The following is a 23282-nucleotide window of genomic DNA, read 5'->3' on the forward strand; positions in this document are numbered from 1 at the left end:
TGATCAAGAAAATTGCACTTTGGGTAAGAAAGAAAAAAGTAGGCATTCTAGGATCAGATGCTACTACTAATAGCTGTTACTGAGGAAAATAGTTTTGAATGGAGTAAGTCTAGACAAAGATGTCAAGGAAGCCCATTTTTAGTTAGAATTTAATCTTTAATTTTTTCATGTCTTATGATTATTCCCAAAACGAGTAAAATCAATAACAGGATAACATCGGAATTGTTGAGATTGATTATACTGAGACATACACACACACACCCCTTGCATATATGGTCAGTGGTCAAAAATTCAGTGATCTTTGCTTTCCTCCCCCGACTCCCAAATTTGAGATTCTGTTCATTCAATCAGTGAGTCAGCTTTGTAATATTTATCAGCATTTCCCTTCTGCCAGATCTGGGGGAAATTACGAAGGTGAAGAAAACAAGCCTCTTGTCTCCTAGGAGCTCACAGTCTGGGTGGAAGGTCAAACATTTAAGCAAGCAAGAGCTGAAGGAGACAGAAAATGTGTTACGGGGGGCTCTTGTGAGCTGGACCTTTGATGAGGCCAGATCCCGGTGGGGAATGATAAAGGCAAGGTGAGGTGAGGCCACTCGTGCTCCACGAAGGATTGGACTGGAATCATAGGCACTGGGAGCCAAGGAATGTTCTTACACAGGGTCATAAAATAGATATGTTTTAAAATATCTGCACTCAGTGAGCTGTGGGAATGATGGGAGGCCGGAAGATAAATGGAGAGGCTATTAAAAAAAAGTAGGCTGGAGTGATTTTTCAGTCTGAACTAAGGTAGTTGGCAGCAGAGATGGAGAGGAGAGGTGGATTCTAGAAACATTTTCGAGTGTCCGTCCTGGGGCGAGGGAAGGTTATATAACGGCATGATTAGGAACCCAGGCTTCGGAGTCGGGTGGACCTTGGAACCGATTCCAGCCCCATCACTTGTGTGACCAGAGCAACCGCCTCACCTCCCCAGACCTCCTTGTGGCTGCCTAACTCCACCCCCACCCCCCGCAATGGTTCAGAGCGCTGGGAAGACAGCAGGACCTGAGAGGGCAGTAAATGTCAGCTGCTGTTCCTGCTGCTGTTCCCCCGGCGGGTCAGTTGGACCCAAATTATCTTTTCTCTGCAGCGGACATTCGATGGCACAGGTAGAGGGTGGTTCCTGAGCCCCGCAGGGGGGTTCTCACTACTCACTGCACGGCTGCCGGGGCACTCACAGCACCGCGCACAGAGTCGTGGGCACGCCACAGGCTGGTCCTCTGGGGGCGCGGGGGATAGGCACCAGCGCGTCCCCAACAGAGAACAGGTCAGAGCACTTGTCCTGCTGACAGCGAGCCGGGAGCCTGTCTTCACCAGCATGAGGGGGCTTTTCCTCTCCTTATAGCTGCAGGTCACTGTGGGTCGGCTCTGTTTCTTTTTAAGGGGATTTATTATTCATCGGTGACACAGACTGTGAAGCGTCCACTGACAGGAGAGGTGGTGCAAAACTGGAGGGGAGCCCGCGGTCCCCCTCCTTGCCGGAGAGTGATGACTGTTGGCTTTGAGCAGCCTGGCCGCGGAAGAGCCGCCTGCCGAAGCACCGCCCGGGGACCCTGCAGAGTCCCTCGGGCCCTCCTCTCACTTCTGAAACAGAATTTATGGCCTTGTATTTCTTAATGTGCCTTTTTCACATTTTTCCTTTTTTTTTTTTTTTTTGGTAAGGAGATTGGAGCCACAAAGCCAAGTCCTACAAGAATTCCAAGGACGCAGAGTTGGGCTCAAGTTCAACAGACGAGTGTTTCACGCTGCCCTCTGGCTCACCTTTGTTTAGATAAATAATTGAAAGGGTGCCATTTACAAGGCTCAAGCCTCAGAGGCGCACAGAGGAATCTGGCTGAAGGCTGTAATTGAAAGCAGGAGATAACCAACAACACAGCCTGTTCCTCCCGTGGGATGTTAATGGGGTTGGGGGGAGATTTATGGTCTTTGGAATTCATGTTCTTAGGTTGCCCATATCAGAGGATGAAGACATAGAACTTTTTTCTTACCGGAAAAAAAAAAAAATTGCATAACATGTCCCATACCCTCCCCAGGGATTGTTTCGATTTTCAGTTGAGGCTACAGTCCGTCCGCCAACACTCAGTGCGCACAGGCGGTGGGCAGGCTGGGCTGGGTGTTCCCGAAAGCAGGACAGGAACCTGGGGTCATGCCCTGAGCAGCTCCCAGCTAGACAACAAAAAAGGACACAGCAGATTTCAACCCTGATGCTCAGTCCCTGCAGATTCTTTTTAAAAATGCTGATCTCCTGGTGCCTACCCTGGAAGTTCTGATTCAGTTATCCAGGGGTTTGTCAGGGCTTAAGTATGTTCATCATTTAAAAAGGAAAAATCTCAAGAAGTAGATTCCAGCAAGCCGCCAGGATTGAGACCCACCGTTGTTTGGGTTTTTTTCCTAGATAGTCTGAGATGAGCAGATAGTATGCACAGGAACCGGTAAACCCCTCCTGGTGGGGAGGAGTTCAGAGAAGGCATCTAGAGGAAGAGGAAGTGCAGCTGGACCCCAAAAGGTAGGTTAGGTGTGTTTGGGGTCAGGCAGGGAGAAGACTAATCACACTTCCAAGCAGAGACTTCAGGAAGGGGGTTTCCTCCATGTCACAGGGGGTTTTCTAGGATTCAGCTCAACCTGGCATACACTCGATTTTGCACAAAACACCAGTGCATCTGCTTGTCAGTCTTATTGCTTCTTCCTAATGAAACCCACGGAAGGATGTCTCCCGGCCAGGAGTAAGGCACAAGACCCCAGGGAAAAGCAGGCAGAGGACGGCACCGAGGCACCATCAGGGACTTACACTTAACTTTGGCGGAGACACTAGAACTTCCCTTGTTTCTTAAAGCAAGCTGACGGTTAAGAAGCACGTTTCCCCCTTGGCTTACTTTGCACGGCCGGCACCGCTCATTTCATGTTGAAACTCAAGCTGTGACTCTTGCTCAAGGTTAGCAGTAAATCATTTACTAACTGCTCAGAGCATCTGGACATTCATTTGTTATTGACAGGGTGTGATGAGGACTGTGTCTACAGGTGAATAAGAATAAATTTGAACCATCCATGAGTGATTTCCATATAGGAAACTAATATTTGTGCTTTTGATAAAATGCACAGCAGTCATGGAAACCCTTCTTACGATTAACCCCCAAATCAAAAGCCTTTTGTACTATCACTTCCCAAGACTAGATCATTCATATGTTACCAGGATAGCTGGAAAAGTTCAAGATCTTGGTTGTGAAGAGCAGAAGTGCTACTTGAATCTCCAGAACAGAGGGGGCCGGGGTTAGGATGGTTGGTGTTCATATGGGCAGGGGAGGGACGGGAGAGGTGACGTGGTCAGAAAACAGGGCCGCCCCGGCCGGTGACTCTGCCCTCCTCTCCCTCCTGAAGTCCCTGGTCAGGAGTCTAACCAACACCCAGCTTCCTCCCCTGACTCAGGCTTTCAGCCCACTGCTCTTCCAGACCTTTCTCAACTGCGGGAGACTCTGTCGTTCCACTCTGGCTATCTGGCCTACTCATGGGGCATCTGTTAGTGTAGAGCCCTGGACAAGAGCATGAGATTGGTTCGTCACACTGTTTTGTCCTGGGAGAGATGGCTGGACTGGACACCTTTGATCCAGATGCCCCTTCCCAGCCTTCTCAACCCAGAGGAGCAGGAGCATTGCCTCTTGGCACAAAGTAGGACTGTCTGGGCTACCCAGTCAGAAGCAACAAGGGGCTAGGGAGTTCTCCCTAGGAAGGGACCAAGGGTGGGTAGGGCACAGAGACTGACCTCTCCGGGTCATTTGAGGTTCTAGTTAATAAGGCACTACTATCTCTTACCATGTAACAAAACCCAAACAGTGCTGTGTCCCTCAGGCCAGGATAAACAGGACCTCGTCATGCTCTTCTCAATGTCCTGTCTCTGCCCTGAGTGGCCTTCCATTCTCTTCACTGTCTAGATAGATCTTATCCCTCCTGTAAAATCCAAATCAAATCCACAGAGAATTCTCAGGCCGCACTGATCTGAGTCTGCCCTGTCCCGTGGTTGTCTTTGATGGACTGAGTATCTTTTGATAGGTTGAGTATCAGATTCCTTTCGAAGGTCAAGTTGTAGTTGAACTGTTCTTAACGTTCTGAATCCTCAGTGATTATACCGCGTCTTTTTATTTTGAGATTCTTTCTATTTCCTAAGGCATCTATCGGTGACTTGCCCAGGGTCAGCGTTCAATGAGTATTCACTGATTTCGTGTAAGTTACTGTGCTGTTTATCTTCCTGTCTTCCAATGCTTCATACCAGTTTGTCAGAACTGTTATGAACATTCCTTTAATACACACTGTAACCCCTGTGCTAACGGAAGAGGACAGAGAGTCACAGAAACCACGACTGTTTTTCCCCTGCTGTCATTATTATTATCCTTTTATAGGACATTTTGTTTAAAGATTTATTTATTTGACACAGGGAGAGAGAGAGAACACAAACAGGGGAGAGGGAGAAGCAGACCCCCCCCACTGAGCAAGAGGTCCGAGGCAGGACTCAGTCCCAGGACTCTGGGATCATGACCTGAGCCGAAGGCAGACGTTTTAGCGGACTGAGCCACCCAGGCACCCCTGGATATTTCTTGTATAGCAAGAACTATACCAAGTGCTTTATCCATCCCATTGAAATCCTAGCAAAGTACGTATCAATACTGCATTTCTCAGAAAAAGAAACTGTGAAAATGTAAATTTATACATAACCATATCAATTCATCAAACCAGTATGTGGGGGACTTGGGTTTAAACCTCAGGTCTGCCCGACTTTAAAACAGATGTCCATAAAGTGATAATATGCAAGGTCTCCACATTTTTGTGTTTAACTGTTTTGATTCATTCGGGCCTCCTAAACACAGAGGCTTATGTTGCCACTCAGCAAAGATCCAAAATTAGCATCCCGACACCCGTGCTTACCTGGACAGGCTGAGTTTGCAGGCAGCCTCTGGACTGTGGTCCCACCGCACCACTGAACAGTCTCAGATACCTTGCCCAGACTAGCTGGGCACCCTGGTTCATCTCTGAGAACACATACTGTGTGCTCCAGACAGAGCTGACTATTTGTAGTCACAGGAGGCAGAAATTGTTAAAGACACTTTGTCACTATTCCATGCAGGAAATATTACTAGGGTTTACTCCTTAATATGTAGCCCCTACTCCTGCCAGCCCCGAATTCCTTCTACACCTTGTAATGCAAAAAAGGAGGAAGGAAGGAAGGAAGGAAGGAAGGAAGGAAGGCAGGCCCATTGGAAGCCAGAAAAGATAAAGCAGAAGGATAAAAGAAAAGAGAAGAGAAGACTGTTTGTTACCTTTATCACGTAAACAGCATCTTGGAGACATTCTTCCTGAGGCGGGAGTTCTAGCCAAGCTGGGTTCCGTCAGGATGTGCCAAGCATCTGTGATCCCACACTAGGCTCGTGCTCAGGATAACTGAGACCTGATGCCTGTCCTGGAGGAGTTCATGGTCAGTTAGCAGAAACTGACTGCAGCATGTACAATGGTAGAGACTCACATAGCTTCCTGTAGCCCCTAAGATTCTGCGTAGAGCCACCTCTACTACAGAGCCCCAAATTCTACTTTGTTATTGGGGATCAATACTACTCTAAGAAACTGTCTCTCAGAATTTGCAAAAAGGAGGGCACCTGGGTATCTCAATTGTTTAAGCAACTGTGTTTGGCTCAGGTCATGATCCTGGAGTCCTGGGATCGAGTCCCACATCGGGCTCCCTGCTTGGCAGGGGGTCTGCTTCTCCCTCTGACCCTCTCCCCTCTTATGCTCTCTCTCTCACTCTCTCTCTCTCTTTAAGTAAATAAATAAAATCTTTTTAAAAAATTTGCAAAAAGGAAAAAATACCACGATAAATGACAAATTGCAGAGTAGACTCAACATAGAAATGTGGGCAGCCTTTCCCTTCTAACTGACCCTTCAGATATCAAGAGCCCACGTAGTTTTAAAAATGGCATACCAGGGCACCTGGGTGGCTCAGTGGGTTAAAGCCTCTGCCTTCAGCTCAGGTCATGATCTCAGGGTCCTGGGATCGAGTCCCGCCTGGGCTCTCTGCTTAGCAGGGAGCCTGCTTCCCTGCTGCCCCTCGCCATGCCCCGCCTGCCTCTCTGCCTACTTGTGATCTCTGTCTGTCAAATAAATAAATAAAAATCTTTAAAAACTCAAAGTGGTATACCATGCATCAGGAACATCCATTCCTGCGCCTTAGGAACCCTTACTGAGTTCATCCGCGTGATGACTGACTCGGGACGGGCTCCCGAGAACTGCGACTTGAGCAGATTTGTCTAGAGGTTGTGAGCACCTGCGGGCTGCAGATCCCAGGGAGGCAGACCTGTCCTAAAGAACCTACAGCACGAGCCAGGTCTGAGAGCCGTCCAGAGGCCTTCATTACTTCCCCATGTGTTTGTAAAACATTTCAAGACATCTGCTCACTCGTACCAATGTCTGGAATGGTCAGAAACGAATTTCTTACAGCAGCTCCTTCTAACTCGTGCCTGTTCCCCCTCCCCCAGCGCCGGGGACTGAGGATGTATTTTTTTGATGTGTATTTCTTTCTTTCTGATGCAAAAATACTCATAAATGGAATATTTCATGCTATCATTAATAGTTTTGCATGAAAGGTAATTATTTGGAGACAGGAGTTTTTTTTTGTTGTTGTTTTGTTTTTTAGAAATTTTAAAAACCCACTTAAATGAAGTATCATTTACATCCTTTTAAAATAAATTTTAGAGAGAGTGTGCGTGCGTGAGAGGGGCAGAGGGAGAAAGAGAGACTCTCCAGCGGACTCCCCACTGGGCATGGAGCCTAACACAGGGCTCGATCCCCCGAACCTGGGATCTTGACCTGGCCTGAAATCAAGAGTTGGGCGCTTACCCGACTGAACCGCGCAGGCACCCCTAATTTACATCCAGTAAAATGCACCAATTCTCAGTGTACAGTGAGTTTTGACGAAGTGCACAGCCATGTAACTACCACTACAAGGAGAGCTAGACCATTCTTATCACATCAAGAGCCAGGATATTTGGAGGTTGGGGGAGAACTTCAAGATCACCCTAGTCCAAGATCCTTTCTTCTCAGAATGGGAAGCAGAGACCCAGGGAAGGACAGCGATTTATTCAAGCTCACGGCACAGTCTGTTGGCTTCGTCAGTAGCACTTCCCTGACTAGTCCTCTCTCTCTCCAGCTTCTCTCCCGGTCCCAGTTCTTGCAGGAGGACATCTCCCCAAATCATGTCCTTGGTCCTAGCTTCACCTGTTCCTCTGAAGACCCTGCCTCTCCCTTGAGTTGCCCGAGGCCTCAGACATCCTGAACGTTGTGTCCAAACCAAGGGCAATTGACCCCTTCTATCATCCCAAAATCTGTGCCATAAAATTCTTCTGATCTAGCTCTTCCCTGCTTAACCAGCAACTAGTCAATGGTGACCTCATACTCGAGATGGCTCTGCTGAGAGAATTCTCTAGTCTCAGTCTGCTCTGTTTTTCTTATTCTCGACACCCCATGTGTTAGCAAATCCTATAGATCCTGCCTCTAAAATTTCTTTAAAGTCCGTCTTCATTGTTCAGTTCCACTATCCTATTTACACTGTCTTCATTTCTTCCCTAAGATATTTCGGTGGCCTTCTTTAACTGCTGTCTGCAGTCTTTCCCATCGGCCTCAGCTCTGGGCCGGTACTGTGATTCCCTGACTCATGGATTCCATGGGGTTCGGGCTTGGAAAACACATCCTGAAAGTGGTCTCCATCCTTAATCAAGGACAGAGGGAAACGGAGATTGCCAGACAAACTGGATTTAGGGCCAAGCTAGAGCGGGACAATTGTAATGAGTATATAGTGAGGATGAGTGTCCCTTTGTCTGGGCCCAGATAAATATTTCTGGGGCAGGACCAACTCTGTGGCCACACGTTGCTGCAGCCTCTAACACTGAGTGGCCGCTCTTCCCAGTGCTCTTCGGTCACAGTGCTGCCACTGCTCCGTCTTGTGTTCTCAGGAGCTGTGAGTATATATGTCTTGCACACTCACACACTGATCGTCTTCAGGCGCCACGGGCAAACCTCACTCGTCGCCGTAGCTCCTGTAAAACCCAGTTCCCGGAGGAGGTGGCCTCTGGAACCCCGTAGCCTGGATTTGTGTCCAGCCCAGCTACTGATTTGAACAAGTTACTTAATTCTGTGCTTTAGTTTTCCTATCTGTAAGAAGCGTGGTTATGCGAATTTAATTAAGTAATCTATGGAAAATGCTTGGCTTGGCATATAGGAAACTCCCAATTAAGTGTTGGTTGAATTAAGTCAAATGTTTCCAGTTGTTAGCTAATCTGATTACCACAATATTGGATCATTATATAATTCGGTATCTAAAGGAGAAGCACTTGTGCTCTCATCTGTAAATGATTTAGAGGTAGAAATCCCACTTTAGGGGCACGTGGGTGGCTCAGTTGGTTAAGCCGCTGCCTTCGGCTCAGGTCATGATCCCAGGGTCCTGGGATAGAGCCCCACATCGGGCTCTCTGCTCGGCAGAGAGCCTGCTTCCTCCTCTCTCTCTCTCTCTGCCTGCCTCTCTGCCTACTTGTGATCTTTGTCTGTCAAATAAATAAATAAGTAAATCTTGGAAAGAAAAAAAAGAAATCCCACTTTAAGCAATGCATACAGTTAGACCTGAGTTAATATCCGTTGTACTTCATTTTCCATAAGAGTTTGATGCACGTAAGGACTGTGTCACATGAGTAATTAATGTAAGAAAGAAGATCTCAGATCGGGTCCCGTCCGTCTTTGAAAGTCATTACAAGTAAAGCTCTCTGCTTTAAGACTTCCTCATTTAATTCCCAGGTGACAGACCCGTGGGCAAAAATCTGAATCGGGAAATTGTAGCTACATGTTTCCCGTACTGAGAGCTCCCTGGAAATGCCTCATTTACAAGGTGAAGTGCAGGGAAGAGGGGCCGACTGCCAACAAAACTCTGCCCACTGTGCAGAAAGGAGGGTCGTAGCCTTGTGAAAGCAGAGAGGACTCTAGCTCTGGTTAATTTATGACATTTATATTTCCAGACATTTATATTTCAAGGGTCAGTATTTCACAAGGCTCAAGGGCTCCTTGCCCAGTCATTCCTGGAGCAGAATAAAAGGTTCGGTCTCCTCCAGGTCTCCTTATGGCTTACTAACCTTGCCTTTCAGTAACCTTGCTTTCATAGATTCATTTCCTGTAGTTACTTTGGCTCTCAAAGCTGAAATCAAAAATAATAGCTTAAACAAGGTGGGAGTTTCTCTTACACAAAAGCGTCCCGAGTCCTTAATTGATATGATGGCTGGAAAGCATCATTGAGCTTCTTGTGTGTTGAGCCTCCCATCGCCATGGTCCAAGATGGCACAGTGCCATGTCCGTGCTGCTCACGGGAACGTAAAAGGGAGAGACTATGCGCCCCTCCTGTGTAAGGGTAGCACCTGGCAATTGTACATATCAAGGCTACTTGCGTACTGTTGGCCGGCTTATTCCCCAAGCAGTACGGTGGGTGAGAGGCTGGTTCGGAATAGTTCCTTTTTTTTCCCTGGGTGGTTATGGACCCAGCTCTAATTTGGGCTTTTGTTGCAATAGAAAAGAAAAGGAAGTAGGTAAGGAGAAACCACTAGCTCTCTCTGCCACAGTAATGCCCTCTGGAAGTGCAGCGGTCATGGGTCATCTAGTTCTCTTACTAGGGAGAACACTAGAAAGCGATGTCTAAAAACAGCCTTGTGGATTATTCGCCTTTGATCTCTGGTCCCGCCGAGGACGCCCTTCTCTTCCAGTTTGGCAGTGAGAAGTTCATTTTCTTCTATTAGTTTTAAGATATAACACGTTCTCACTATGGAAGCTATTACCCAATCATTGCAAGAAATCTGGAAAATACGGGCCAGGAAAGTGAGTGTAAGGAGGGTGCGGGGAGTTCGCAGTTTAGGAGTCCAACAGAGAGGTCAGAGTTGAAATCCTCACCTGACGCTGAATCCACCCTTTGAAGGAGAGAGAGGAAGAGGAAAGGCTGGCTGAGCTGCAGAGAAAGCCCGGAGTTGGGATGAGAAGGTGGAGGAGCCGTCAGGAAACTTCAGGAATGTTTCGGAACCACAGATGACTTCTTGTATTGTTTGGTTTACCGTGAATAATTCAGGGCTGGAAGATATGATTGCCTTGATGAATGCTATTGTAGCAGATTAATAACTGTTCAGGCAAGAGCACCTGGGTGACTCAGATAAGCGTCTGCCTTCGGCTCTGGTCATGATCCCAAGGTCCTGGGATCGAGCCCCGCACTGGGCTCCCTGCTCAGCAGGAAGTCTGCTTCTCCCTCTCTCTGTGCTGTTCCCCACTGCCCCCATTTGTACTTTCTGTCTCTCAAATACATAAATAAAATCTTAAAAAGAAAAAAATGTCAGGTGTTCCTAGGGTTATGGTTAGAGGGTTGATACAATAAAAACACAGCAGTGACTAGGGCTCTGGGCCCAACGGTGTCACAGCATTGGGTGAACTACACAGCTGCAGGGAGTAGTCTCCACCTCCACGCACTGTCCATGGACCATGGCCCCACGGAGTGAGATATGGTTCCCAGTTCTCGGTGCTTCTGAACATTAGCATCCATGGGAATAAATGTCAGAAATGCGTTGGCTTAAAAACGTTTCACGAATGGGGGAGAAGTTCCATTAAAATACTCTCTCAGGCAAACCTCTATTCAACCAGTTTTCTGATGTGAAAAAAAAGAATGAACATCCTTCTAAATGATACACTGCATCCCAGAGGCAATTTCTTAATAAATGCCATATATTGTTTCCCTGTGACTTGGTCCAAATCCATTTGGTTGAAACCTCTGTGGTCAAGTTTGCCCAAAATGTAAATCCTGTGGAGTCTCTGGGTGAGGGAATTCACAGTAGATGCCTGTATGTGCTGTTCTCAAATGTGCTTCTTTACCAGCTTCAAAACCAGCAGGTTCCAGAACCGTAGAGCCTGGCATTAGAAATGTACCAAAACACCCTTCAAAAATCCCCCAAAGGCCTCTTTATTTTATTATTTCCTTTATTTTTGCTTATTAAAAAAACAAGTACCTGCTCTTTGTAGGAAAATGAGAAAACACATAAAAAAGAACCTGACTTACTGTGGCGATCATTTCACAGTGTCTACAGATATCAAATCATATGTTGTGTACCTGAAGCTGGTCTGAAGTTATAAGTCAATTTTAGCTCAAAAAAACAAAAAACAAGAAAAAAAACAAACATAAAACCCCACAAAGAATATCTTCCATCTTACCCACATAGAGGGATCTGTGAATACCCAACCTAACCTTTCTTTTCTTAATGAAAAGATATTACATGTGTGCGTGTGTGTGTGCATGGACACAGTTTTATTATTTCTTATACAAAGATAGTGCCAAACTACCTCTCTCAATTTATCATCTGATGTTTCAGAAATGATCAACTTTTCAAATGAAATAGGGAAAAGGCAGCCAGCAAGCAAGATGATGAGGGCTGGTGGGCTAGAAAACTCTTTGGGGGAGACAAGAAAGGAGGGGAACAGGGAGAAGAGAGCTGGAGGTCGAGCGCTGACATCATGGCCAAGAGGCAGGTTCTTGTCTCCAAGACCTGTGTGGACTCCGGGTGGCCCTCTGCAGGGGTCTCAGAGGTCCCTGAGAAGCGCTGACAGGGCAGGGAGATAGGGAGGCGCTGGCAGAAACATACGAAGGGACCCACACAGGTTCTCAGTCCTACACCCCAGGCCATTGTCCACACCTCCCAGGAGCTCCCAGGCCAACTTTGAGCAAACGGTATAAGATCTGGTCACATGCGTGCCTTTCATCGTGGAGAACAGAAATGACACTGATCAGAGAGAGGGGAGTGGAACTCGGTAGTAGCCTGAGGGGGTTTCCTTCTGCTAGCCAACAAAGTCATCTTTGCACAGGAGCCACCATGGGAATGAAATAGCCAAGACACTGGCTTTTGACCTGCCGTCAGTCAGCGCGCCTGTGGCTCCCTGAAAGCCATGCCCACGGCAGTCAGACTGTGGCCCAGCTGCTCCCTTCCCAATGCTCCCCCTCCTCTAAAACACCCCAGCATCCCCGACAGTGAGCTCTGGAGTAAGGACACAGCAGGAAGACCAGCCTATTTCTTTCTACGTTTTCTGCTTGATGTATACAACACTGTCCTACCCTGCATGCTTCTTTGCTCCTTGGTCCCTCGCGCCAAGCCAGCAAGGTGTGTACCATTACTATCCCATTTTACAGACACACAAATCAAGCTGGGGGGGGGGGGGTTAAGTCACTTGTGCAGGTCCCACAGCCGGAAAGCAGCAGAGCCTGGATTCACACCTGGGAGGTACCTCCCTCCAGGGCCAGAACCGTAACCGCCAGCTCTTATGTCTTCCTGGGATGTTCAAGACAAACATTTGTGAAGGAATAGGCTGCCCCCCCACTTGGAGCCTTGTAGGGATAAATGCTTTCCCATTTATCCCCATCTAAGAATAATCCTCACATACCTAAAATAAAAATCTGTCTGTAGTTCACAGAACTAAAACCCAGATGATACCATGCCCAGAGGGTTACTGGCTAGAGGGACGACTTCAACAGCGTTCTCTCTTCATTTGATCTTTTTGTGTATGTTTGGTAAAATACACATAACATAAAATTTACCATATTAACCATTTTTAGGTGTGTGGTAGCTGTCACCATCCATCTCCAGAACTTTCTCATTCTCCTGAGCTAACACCGTGTGCCCATTTATACCCACAACTCCCCGTTCCCTCCCCACCCGGCCCCAGGCCAGGACCATTCTACTTTCTGCCTATGCATGTGACCACTTGAGGCGCCTCCTTTAAGCGGAGTCATACAGTATTCGCTCTTCTGGGTGATTTCGCTTAGCACCATGTTTTCAAGTTCCATCCGTATTGTAGCGTGTGTCACAATGTCCTTTAGAGGTTGATGAATATTCCTTTGTGTGTGTGTGTGTCACAGTTTCTCTCTTCATCCATCTGGCAGGGAACATTTGGGGTGTTTGTACCTTCGGCTGTTGTGAACAATGCTGCTGTGGACAAACACCTGTTCGGGGTTTGCTTTCCCTTCTTCCAGGTCTATACCCGAAATTGCTGGAGGCTGTGGTTCCTGTGTTTAATGTGCTGAGGAGCTGCCATGCCGTCTTCTGCCTTCGATCTTGACCATCAGTGACTGTGCATATGAGAGCACATTATACGTAACACACTCCCTATGATTCTCTTCTGACTGTCACTGAGATTGGGCAGGAACAAGCTTATATGTAGATGAGTAAATAAGTAGGTTTATTTGCCCTTTTTCGTTTATTTGTTTGTTTACCTTCACTGATTGCTGTAGTAAACATGATGTCATTTGCCTAGGAGAAGCACTTTCTGACTGAAAGGCTGGAACCGAGCGTGCCTAGATGGGAGGTGAGCCCTTTTACTGGGTTCTGTTCTCAGGGAACCTGGTAGAAAAGGAATTCAAGTAGTTCATGTGAAGTCGTGCAAAGCTCAATAAAAGTTTTGGCAAGAGAAGGAGGCTGAAAGAAAAAAGAGGAAAGCTTCCTCACTCTAAGGACTTTTACAGGGAAATCCAGGAGCACTTTTAAATCCTCAGGCCACTAGGGGCACCTAGCTGGCCCAGGCAGTTAAGCAACTGACTCTTGATTTCCGCTCAGGTCATCATCTCCATTGTGAGATCGAGCTCTACGTTGGGATCTACTCTCAGCGGGGAATCTACTTGTCCCTCTCCCTCTGTTCCTTCCCCCGCTCATGTGCTATCTCTCTCTCTCTGATAAATAAATGAATAAAATCTTTAAAAACCTATCAGTCAGGTCATCCATCCATCCATCCATCCATGCTCAGGTCTTTCTTGGAGTCCCAGGGGTTTCGTGGGCTGTGTTGTTCCTGGCAGGAGTCTTTCGTGGACCCTTGTCTGGCACGCCACCGCAGGATTAGGTGGGGGGAAAGAGGCGCTGCACACTGGTCTCTGCATTTTCCCAGCCTCACCTCTCTTCAGTGAGGATTGACTAGTTGGGGATGTGGGGAAGCTACCATCAGCTGGCCTTCAGAAGCCATCACCAGGAGGCTTGCCTTGTTCCAGAATAAGATGTTCCATTGAAAGCTTTCTTTAAGAAGGTTTGGAAATTCTGTGTGCCTGGGCAAGATTATCTGCTCGTGGGTATGTCCCCCGGGGGCCTCTGGCTTGGTGTGACAGTCTTGAGTTTCTCGGGTCCATGTTTCCCCAAAGACTGTACCTTCTGCCTCTTGCAGTGGTAGATGAAGAGGAGCTGATGTGGGGTAGGGAACAGCAAATGCAACTTCTTACCAGACCTTCAGATTGTCTGGCTCTCTTCCAGCCTCCCCTTTCCTGGGTACCTAAGTGTGTCCAGTTCCTAAGCCTGGCTGAGGTTCTGCAGGGTGTTGGTTTCTCTGCGATAACCTCTTCTGGAGGCTCATAGGTTTGAAGTTTCTCCACTCTGCAAAATCACTTCCTGGAAACCTGGGTGGCTCAGTCAGTTAAGCGTCTGCCTTCGGTTCCGATCGTGATCCCAGGGTTCTGGGATCAAATCTCACATCAGGCTCCCTGGTCAGCAGGGAGTCTGCTTGTCCCACTCCCTCTGCCCTCCCCCTGCTTGTGCAGGCACACACTCACACGCTCTCCCTCTTATTCTGACAAATAAATCTTAAAAAAAAAAAAAAGGCACTTCCCATTCTCCTATCTACTGGCCATTTTCCTATCAGACTCAATATTAGAATTATATTCCTAATCTATGGATTTTGACCTTGCATTTTTATTTCTTATTCCCATTATCTGGGGTTAACTTGTGAAAGAAGAGGCCAAAAATACTACTTTCCCTTCGTCATCTTGAAATAAAAACTTTTCTCCCTCCCTCCTCTCTCCCTTTCTGCTTCTCTTTTGTTTCCGGAAGAAGATCTCAGCCACTGAATAGGAAGTGGAAAGAAGAGACAAGTCCCAAGATGAAGGCATCTGGGAAGACTTGGGTTCTGCTGTCTTCTTTCTGTGTTCATAAAGTGGCAGCTGCATCACTGTTCTGCCCCTGTGCCTGGCCCTATGCTGGTTACCTTTATTATCTATAATCCTTGTGGTAATTCTGCAAAGCAGATATTATTATTCATGTTTTATCCATAAGGCATCTGCATCTCAGCGAGTTAAAGAGATGAGCCCCAAATCACATCACAAGCTTTTTAAATGGCAGGGCCAGAACTGTAAACCAGATGTGCTTGACCCCAGAGCCATTGCTTCATCCGCCGCATGGGGCTTGGCACAGAGAACCCTAAAATACTCTAAAAAGTGCAGAACTTAAAAAAAAAGTTCTGATCTGTCTGGTGCATATCTGGACAGCCCGGCAAAGGAAACCTGAAATAAATCTTGGGAAAATTTACTATTGCGGTGGAGCAAGTGTTGAAATATTTCTTGCCCTATAACTCAGTTGACCTTTCAAGGTCCCTTCTCATCCTCTAATTCTATAGTCAGTTAAAAAAAAAAAAAAAAAAACCTTTCTAGACTCTGCTAACAGCACACAGTCAAATGATGGTATCTCTATCATCTTCATTTTCCCAACTCTGTTTTTCCTTCCAAAAGCTCTCACACACACTTGGTTGCTGGGATAGATCTCTGGCTGCACTATTTCTATTTATGATTCTCTGTGTGTGTTAATGCTCTGGGGTACCCAGGGGACGCCTCCACAGACTTTCCTGATTAGCACATGTCGCCCTTTATATGTAACCACCCCTCGGATCACCACTTCTCCTCGCCAAGAGACGAGAAAAGCATCTGCATTTGGAAAACCAATCCATGACACATGAAGTGGGTTAAGAAGGACCGGCTCCCCAGAATCCACATGAGCTTTTCCCATCTTCGTTTGTTTTTCTTAAAGATAAAAACCACAGGGCCATGTGTGGCGCTGGGTCTAACAAGTGCCTCGCTTGCATAACAAGAGGGGGATTTTACTCTGGCTATCTTGACTTCGTTATACATAAATTATGTTGTGAGTAATCTTTGAAATGGCATGACATGTGCAGCCAGTGTTTATTTTTTTATACTTTGGAATATTTCATGGTTTATTTTAAATGGGGGCTTATGTTGGATGGGTGTTTAACGTGCAATGTAATGCTGTCTTCCCGGGAACTCTAGAGAAGCAGGAGGGTACCCTGCGGTGTCAGACTTCCTTCTCATCAGCAGAGAGATGGAGTTAGGTATGCAAGGGAGAAAAAAACAGCCAAGGGGAGGTTAATTCTTAACTGAGCAGGTATTTAAATACAACATGGCTATACTGAAGCTTAGATCTTCTCCTGGTAGAGCTCTGTAGCCTTTGGAAAGCATATCAAATCACTGTTACTTAATTTCATACAATGGTAAATGACAGATTACTTTGGGCTTCCCTAAATGGACAATCCCAAGCCTTCGCAATGCTCAGAAAGATCAGAATGCCCAAGTATGAGGTCTTGGACACAGAAAGAAAGATTGTTGTAAGGGTTGCATGTGCATGAACTTTGAAATGCCATCAAACTTCTCAGCGGCTGTATGTTAGGTGCACTGTTTAAAAAGAAATAGACAAATAGAACCATATGTTTAAATGTGCCGTTGTACTTAAGATGTATCAAAAACATGTGTTTCCCCTCCATCCAACTTTCTCGTAATTTGTTTGAGTTTCAGATAATCTAGGGCCCTGTTCTTCCTCTAACAGTCTTCTGTAGGACAGCTTCAGGTAATACAGTAAGTAAGAGCTGTAAAATTTTAATGATTCGTCCTATCAAGCAGTTTTCTGTCTGATTATTAGGAACTTGGACTTTCTTAAACCATGGAAAACTAGACAGAGTGTAAGTTTCATGGACTGTAAAGGTAGGTCCTCTACCTCTGTTAGAAATAATAATAATCATAAATTTCCGCCCCAGGGGCTTCCCTTGTGTAAAATTATAAATCACTTGGAGGTGTTGGGAAATTATGTTTAATTGGAAAACTCTGGATATTGCCACACATCTTTCATAGCAGTAAATCTCACACACACACACACACACACACACACACACATATATATAAAACATAAAATATGCTGAGGAAAGATAAATCTATACTATTTATAGATAAATAATCTATACAAAATAATCTATACTGAGTGTACACATAGAGATTGGCAAATGCGTCTTTTGCAGGGAGGGGACCCTTAGTTATTTCACTCAGGTCTGATTCGGGAGCATCCCAGATGCCACTGGTTTTTATCATGGAAGCCCACTTATTATGCTTTTGAAGTAAGATTGTCCACGGCAGCTGGATTGCACATGAGAAATGTTGCAGGGAGAGATGAGGTTGTGTTGCTGTCCCCAGATGGTCTTCAGAATGCTCTCTGAGCAGATGTGATGTTTGTTAAGTTGTATACATTGTATACATTTTTGATACATTTTATATAAAGTTTATACATGGATTTAATAAAAGTCTTAAAAGTTTTTAAAGTTTTAGGAAGAGGGTGGCTCAGTCGGGTAATCAACTGCCCTCAGCTCAGGCTATGATCCTAAAGTCCTGGGATAGAGCCCCGCATCAGGCTCTCTGCTCAGCAAGGAGCCTGCTTCTCCCTCTTCCCCTACCCCCTGCTCGTGCTCTCTCTCTCTTTCTCTCTCTCGTATTCTCTCTGTCTCAAATACATAAATAAAATCTTTAAAAAAATAAAAGTTTTAGGAAGAGATTGCCGACATTTCTCCTATGAGTGGTAACCTGCCTAGCTGACCAGTCTACAAAGATTAATTTGACAGGGGAGCCTGGCTGGCTCAGTGGGAGAGCATGCGACTCTTGATCTTAGGGTTGTAAGTTCAAACCCCATGTTGGGTATGAAATTACTTAAGAATAAAATCCTAAAAAAATAAATAAAACTGACAAATAATTTGTAAAAGTAGAAGGTAATGTTATTAAATTATTGTCTTACTAAAATGTAATGGAAAACATACATTTAAGTGTGTCAAATTTTTGTTAGGTAGAAGACCTTGTCTGACCTGGTGGAAGGTTCTGACCATTTGACAAAGGTGGAAATTTGCTTTAGGACCCAGATAACGCCTAATTTCCCAAATCTGTGGTTTCTGCCCCCATATTCACCACAACATACAGATGATATGTTCACATACATGGCAGCTTCCATAGACTATAGGCAATGTGTTCTTCGTGATCGCTGGACCATATTGAACTCCCTTTTCTCCCCACCTAGAAAGCATGTCCAAATACAAATAATCGAGAGCGATATTTCAATGGGAATAACCTTGAATATGATTTCTCTTACAGTTACAAGGAAGGTTTTTTTTGTTTTGTTTTGTTTGTTTGTTTGTTTGTTTTTTAGTTTAACCTTTATAGTCAATGCAGAAGATCTTGGGCTATATTCTGGAGATTTGCAAATTCACCACACCCAGGTTAATTCTTGGCTTCTGAATTAACAGAGCTATTTTGGAAGTGATCAAGGGTAGCTTACCAGGAAACCAGCTGGGAGAGAATGGGAGAGAAGGAAAGGAGAGAGGGAAGAACAAAGGGGAATGTCTGCTGCAGTGGACATGTCAGCTTTGCCCATTTTCACACACAGTGTAGACATTTTGTGACCATGGCAGCCCATTTACAACCCCGCCCTTGCTTCATTCTGCACTTCTATTTGTTGCTCTTACTTGCATCACGAATCCTACATGACAGTGGTATCATTTTTGCTTTAAAATAATTAAGTGTGGAAAAAAAAATAAAATAAGCTTGAAAAAATAGTCTTTTATACGTACCCACACACTTACCAAGCATAAAGCATCTCGTTCCTTTTTAAAAATCCAAGTTTCCCGCTGGTACCCGGTCTTTCATTCGGAAGGGCTCCCTTTAGCGTTTCTTGTCGCCCAGCCCTGCTGGTGATGAACGCTTGGTTTTCTTTAATCTGAAACGTCTTCATTTCATCTTCATTCTTGAAGGGTATTTTCTCCGAATATAGAATTCCAGATCGGCAGGCTGGTTTGTTTTCTCAGCACTTAAAAGATGACCTCCCGCTGTTTCTGGTTACCATCGCTTTTGATGAACAGTGCACATGGCCACACGCTTCGATGCTGTGCACTTTCTCTCCGCCTGCTTTCAAGGTTTACTCTTTACTTTTCAGCAGGAGGACTATGATGTCTCTAGACATTTTGTATGTGTGTGTGTGTGCGTATGTATTTAACCTGTTTCATGTTTGCTAAACATTTTTAGTCTAAATTTATGTTATTCATGAAATTTGGAATATTTCCTCTTTTTTTAAGATTTTATTCATTTCAGAGAGACAGCACAAGCATGAGCCGGGGGGGTCAGGGGGATGGGGCTGGGCCCTGGGCAGAGGGAGAAGTGGGCTCTCTGCTCTCAATCCTAGGACCCTGGGATCATGAAGTGAGCCAAAAGCAGACGCTTAACTGACTGAGCCACCCAGGCAGGCAATCAAGCTGGGATGTTTCAACCACTTTTCAGATTTGTTTTTGGCTCCATTTTCTCTCTCCTCACCTTTGGGAACTCCAAATACCATACATTGCAGCTTTTCAAACTGTCTTAGGGACTGAGACATGGTGCATTTTTAAACCATTTTTTTCTCTTTAAACTGAGCAATTCCTGGAACGCCTGGGTGGCTCAGTTGGTTAAGCGTCTGTCTTCAGCTCAGGCCTTGATCCCAGGGTCTCAGGATCAAGTCCCACATTGGGCTCCCTGCTCAGTGGGGAGCCTGCTTCTCCCTCAGTCTCTGCCTGCTTCTCCCTCTGCTATACTCTCTTTCTCCCTCTCTGTCAAATAAATAAATAAAATCTTCAGAAATGAAAATTTTTTTTTTAATTTCTTAAAAATTGGATAATCCTTATGCCTAATCTTCAAAGTCACTGGTTCTTTCCTACTTCCTAGCACCTTTCAGTTGTTAAACTCATCCAGCAAGATGGTTTTTTTTTTTAATTTAATATATTTGCCAGCTCTTATATTTTCTTCTTTTCATAGTTTGTATTTCTCTTAGATTTCCTGCCTTTTTATTTATTACAAGGGTATTTTCCCTTATAACATCAAACATCATTGTAACAGCTGCTTTAACGTTGTGTCTGATAAGTCCAACATCTGGAATTAGAGGTGGCATCCTTGGTTTTCTTTCCCTTGAGAATGGGTCACATTTGTCCAAGTGATGTTGTGGAGACCCAGGGTGCTGTTCTGTTCATCCAAGAAGTGTTGGTCTTTTCCTTTCAAAAGGCAAGTAGCTCGGTGGAATGTAATGTGAAGACTGCCTCACAGTCAGCCCAAGCCTTCAACCAGTCTGCGTTGTACTTAGCGGGGCTGTTCTGAATCTGCTCCTCACACCTGGGTCAGGGCTTACGAGAGCTTGGGCAGAATTTATACACAGAACTTAAGGCTTCCCTTCTCCAGCACTCGCCTTTCCAGGGTTTCCCTCAATTTTCATGCCTGTTGTTGCCTCAGCTTTGTCCTCCATTTGATCAAGCCGAATCACACTGAGGGTTCCCTGTGTTTGAGCTTTCCACACCACACAGCAACTCTGATAGGCACTGTGATAGACAAAAGCACGAAACTTAGCCTGGGCTGGTCCCTTGTTCAGAATTTCAGCTCTCCTCTGAAATCCTGCCTGCCTGTCTTTACTCACCAGAACCTACCGGTGGTGGGCTTCTTCTGTTTTGTCCGGAGTTTAAAGTTACTGTCTGTAGGGGGTTGGTCTGTTAGAAGCTTACAACTCCCTACTGGAGACATAATCTTTCCAGTGGAGACCTACATTTTTAACTAATGGCACCATTTCTCTAACCCAAGCAGAGATACAAGTCTTGGAATTTTTCATTAAAATTGCCTGTTTTGGGGAGCACATGGGTGACTCATTCGGTTAAGTGTCCAACTTTCAATATTGGCTCAGATCATGTGCTCAGGGTTGTGAGCTCAAACCCCTGTTGGGCTCCATACTCAACACTGAGCCTGCTTGAGATTCTCTCTCCCTCTGCCGCGTTCCCAAGTGCTCACTCTCAAAATGAATGAATGAATGACTGCCTGTTTGCTGTTTTTTTAATTCAAATAATTTAGATACCCCTTCAGTACCTTAAGGGGTACAGATATAAAGAAAGCACCCAGATGAGAGGAAGAATGCCTTGGCTCAAACCTCAGTCTTTTTTTTTCTTTGACAGAGAGAGACACAGCAAGAGGGAACACAAGCAGGGGGAGTGGGAGAAGGAGAAACAGGCTGATCCAAGGCTCGATCCCAGGACCCTGGGATCATGACCTGAGCCAAAGGCAGACATTCAAGGACCAAGCAACCCAGGCGCCCCCTCAGTCTTTATTATTATTTTATCTAGCCATCATTGTGTTATGATTATCTAGTTATTATTAGCTAATTGTTATAATTAGCAAGTAATGTGAACTCCTGGCTTGTAGGCTGAAGGGCCTGGCCAGCCTCCAATTTCCTTTTATCCTGGAGGCCTCCAATCGTCTGATCTAAGTGTCTTGAAGTCTCTGTGTTAATCCACTTCCTAGGGTTCAAGTGATTAATTTTATATATTACGTGGTGAAAAGGGCATCCTGCTGTTGGAAGATATGACCATGTGCTAGTGATAATATTTCCACTTTTTATCTCTGCTTCCCTTAAAACTACACAACCCCTTCTTTCCCTTAGGCCTCACTTTTTCTCAGGCACAAGTCATTCAATAACTGAAAAGAATTATACTGTTAATCTAACATCCCATTTAAAATATGTTTTTGTTTGTCTCTTAGGAAAAAATGCTGCAAGGGATATAAATTTGTTCTTGGACAATGCATCCCAGAAGGTATGTAATATAAAAGATTTTGTATTCTCACCTTGTTTGGAACTAGTCATTCGATGTCTATAAAGTTCAGATGTACGGAGGATGTATGTGGTTTATCTACGTGTAATTTCGGTTTTTCTGGCATTAAATTCTTCTAGTGCCAGTTTGGCTACATGTAGCATGCTCTAGCTAAATCATCACACAACTTATACACATATGTTGAGCATCCTCGATATATACAAACAATACATATGTGTTTCAGGTTTTAAGTTGCAGAGGCTCTATTTCCGTAATCAGCATTTCATACACAATTAGGACAGAAGCATCCTCCTACTTCCCTCTGTGCTTTTCATATGCTAAACTCAAAGCCCCTTCAACCCCTGTGCCCAGCCCAGCTCCAGCAAGACAGAGCAGGGTCAGACCTGGGCCCAGACCTCAAAGCCCACACCCTCAAGCTGGGGAGACAGGGTACAGACAGCATGGAATCAGAGAGAACTGAATTTCTTTTAAAGACTTTATTTTCATTATTATTTATTTGTCAGAGAGAAAGGAGGGGCACAAGCAGGGGGAGCAGCAGGCAGCAAGAGAAGCAGGCTCCCCACTAAGCAGGGAGCCCGATGTGGGGCTCTACCCCAGGACCCTGGGATCATGACCTGAGCTGAAGGCAGACACAACCCAGTGAGCTCCCCAGGCGCCCCAAGAGACCTGAATTTTAATTGCACTTTCCATATTGCCTTAATCCATTCTGGCTGCTCTAACAGAAATACTGTAGTCTGGTGGCTTCAACCACAGATGTTTATTTCTTTTATAGTTCTGGAGGCAAAGTCTAAGACCAAAACCCTGGAAAGCTCCATGTCTGGTGTGAGCTTTCTGATTCATGTAGCCACCTTCTTGCTGTGTCCTTGCGTGGCGCTAAAGGGGCGGGGGAGCTCTCTGGGGCTTCATTATAAAAGCACCAAGCCCCTTCATGAGGCCTCTACCTCATGATCTAAGTCTCTCCCAAAGGCCCCGCCGCCTCAGACCATCACCTTGGAGGTTAGGATTGCAACATGTGAATTTCAGGAGACATAAGGATTCTGTTCATAACACACATCCAGCTTCGTTTTTGTGGGAAAGTATTAGTACTTGACTCATGGTTGTTTTAAGAATCTTCCCACATGTAAGGTACTTGGAACAGAAGCCGGCTCTTAGTAAGCGTTTGATGAATAGTGGTTCCTGCTGTTGTTTTTAATAATAACCACGACCTGTGTGGTGAAGGCATTCGGAGCAGCAAGTGTTTGGAGCGGGCACAGAGCCCAGAGGATCCAGGGCCATCCGAGGGGGTCTCAGGAAGGAGGGGGAGCCGGCCGATCAAGGAAGGCTGCCCAGGACCTGGACAAGCGGGAGGAGGAACGCTGCAGAAGATCCCAGCGCTGATCCAGAGAACCCTAAGAACTGTCTGGAGAGCGCGAGATTGGTTTGCCTGAGGCGGGGCAGAGGCGGGTGGGTATTGGGAAACGGGTTTC

General features: G+C 45.6%; 1 protein-coding gene across 2 annotated transcripts in view; it reads left to right on the forward strand.

Annotated features, from left to right (window-relative positions):
- The window catches only part of CCBE1 (collagen and calcium binding EGF domains 1), a 228145-nt gene that overhangs the window by 171863 nt on the left and 33000 nt on the right, over positions 1-23282 (forward strand). For both annotated transcript variants that reach the window (XM_082698979.1, XM_082698978.1), the window contains one exon: positions 21746-21798. In XM_082698979.1, the coding sequence (XP_082555105.1) occupies positions 21746-21798 (53 nt within the window). The remainder of the gene's footprint in view (positions 1-21745; positions 21799-23282) is intronic.

The sequence above is a fragment of the Mustela nivalis genome, assembly GCF_964662115.1.
Source record: "Mustela nivalis genome assembly, chromosome: 14".
Classification (NCBI taxonomy): domain Eukaryota; kingdom Metazoa; phylum Chordata; class Mammalia; order Carnivora; family Mustelidae; genus Mustela; species Mustela nivalis.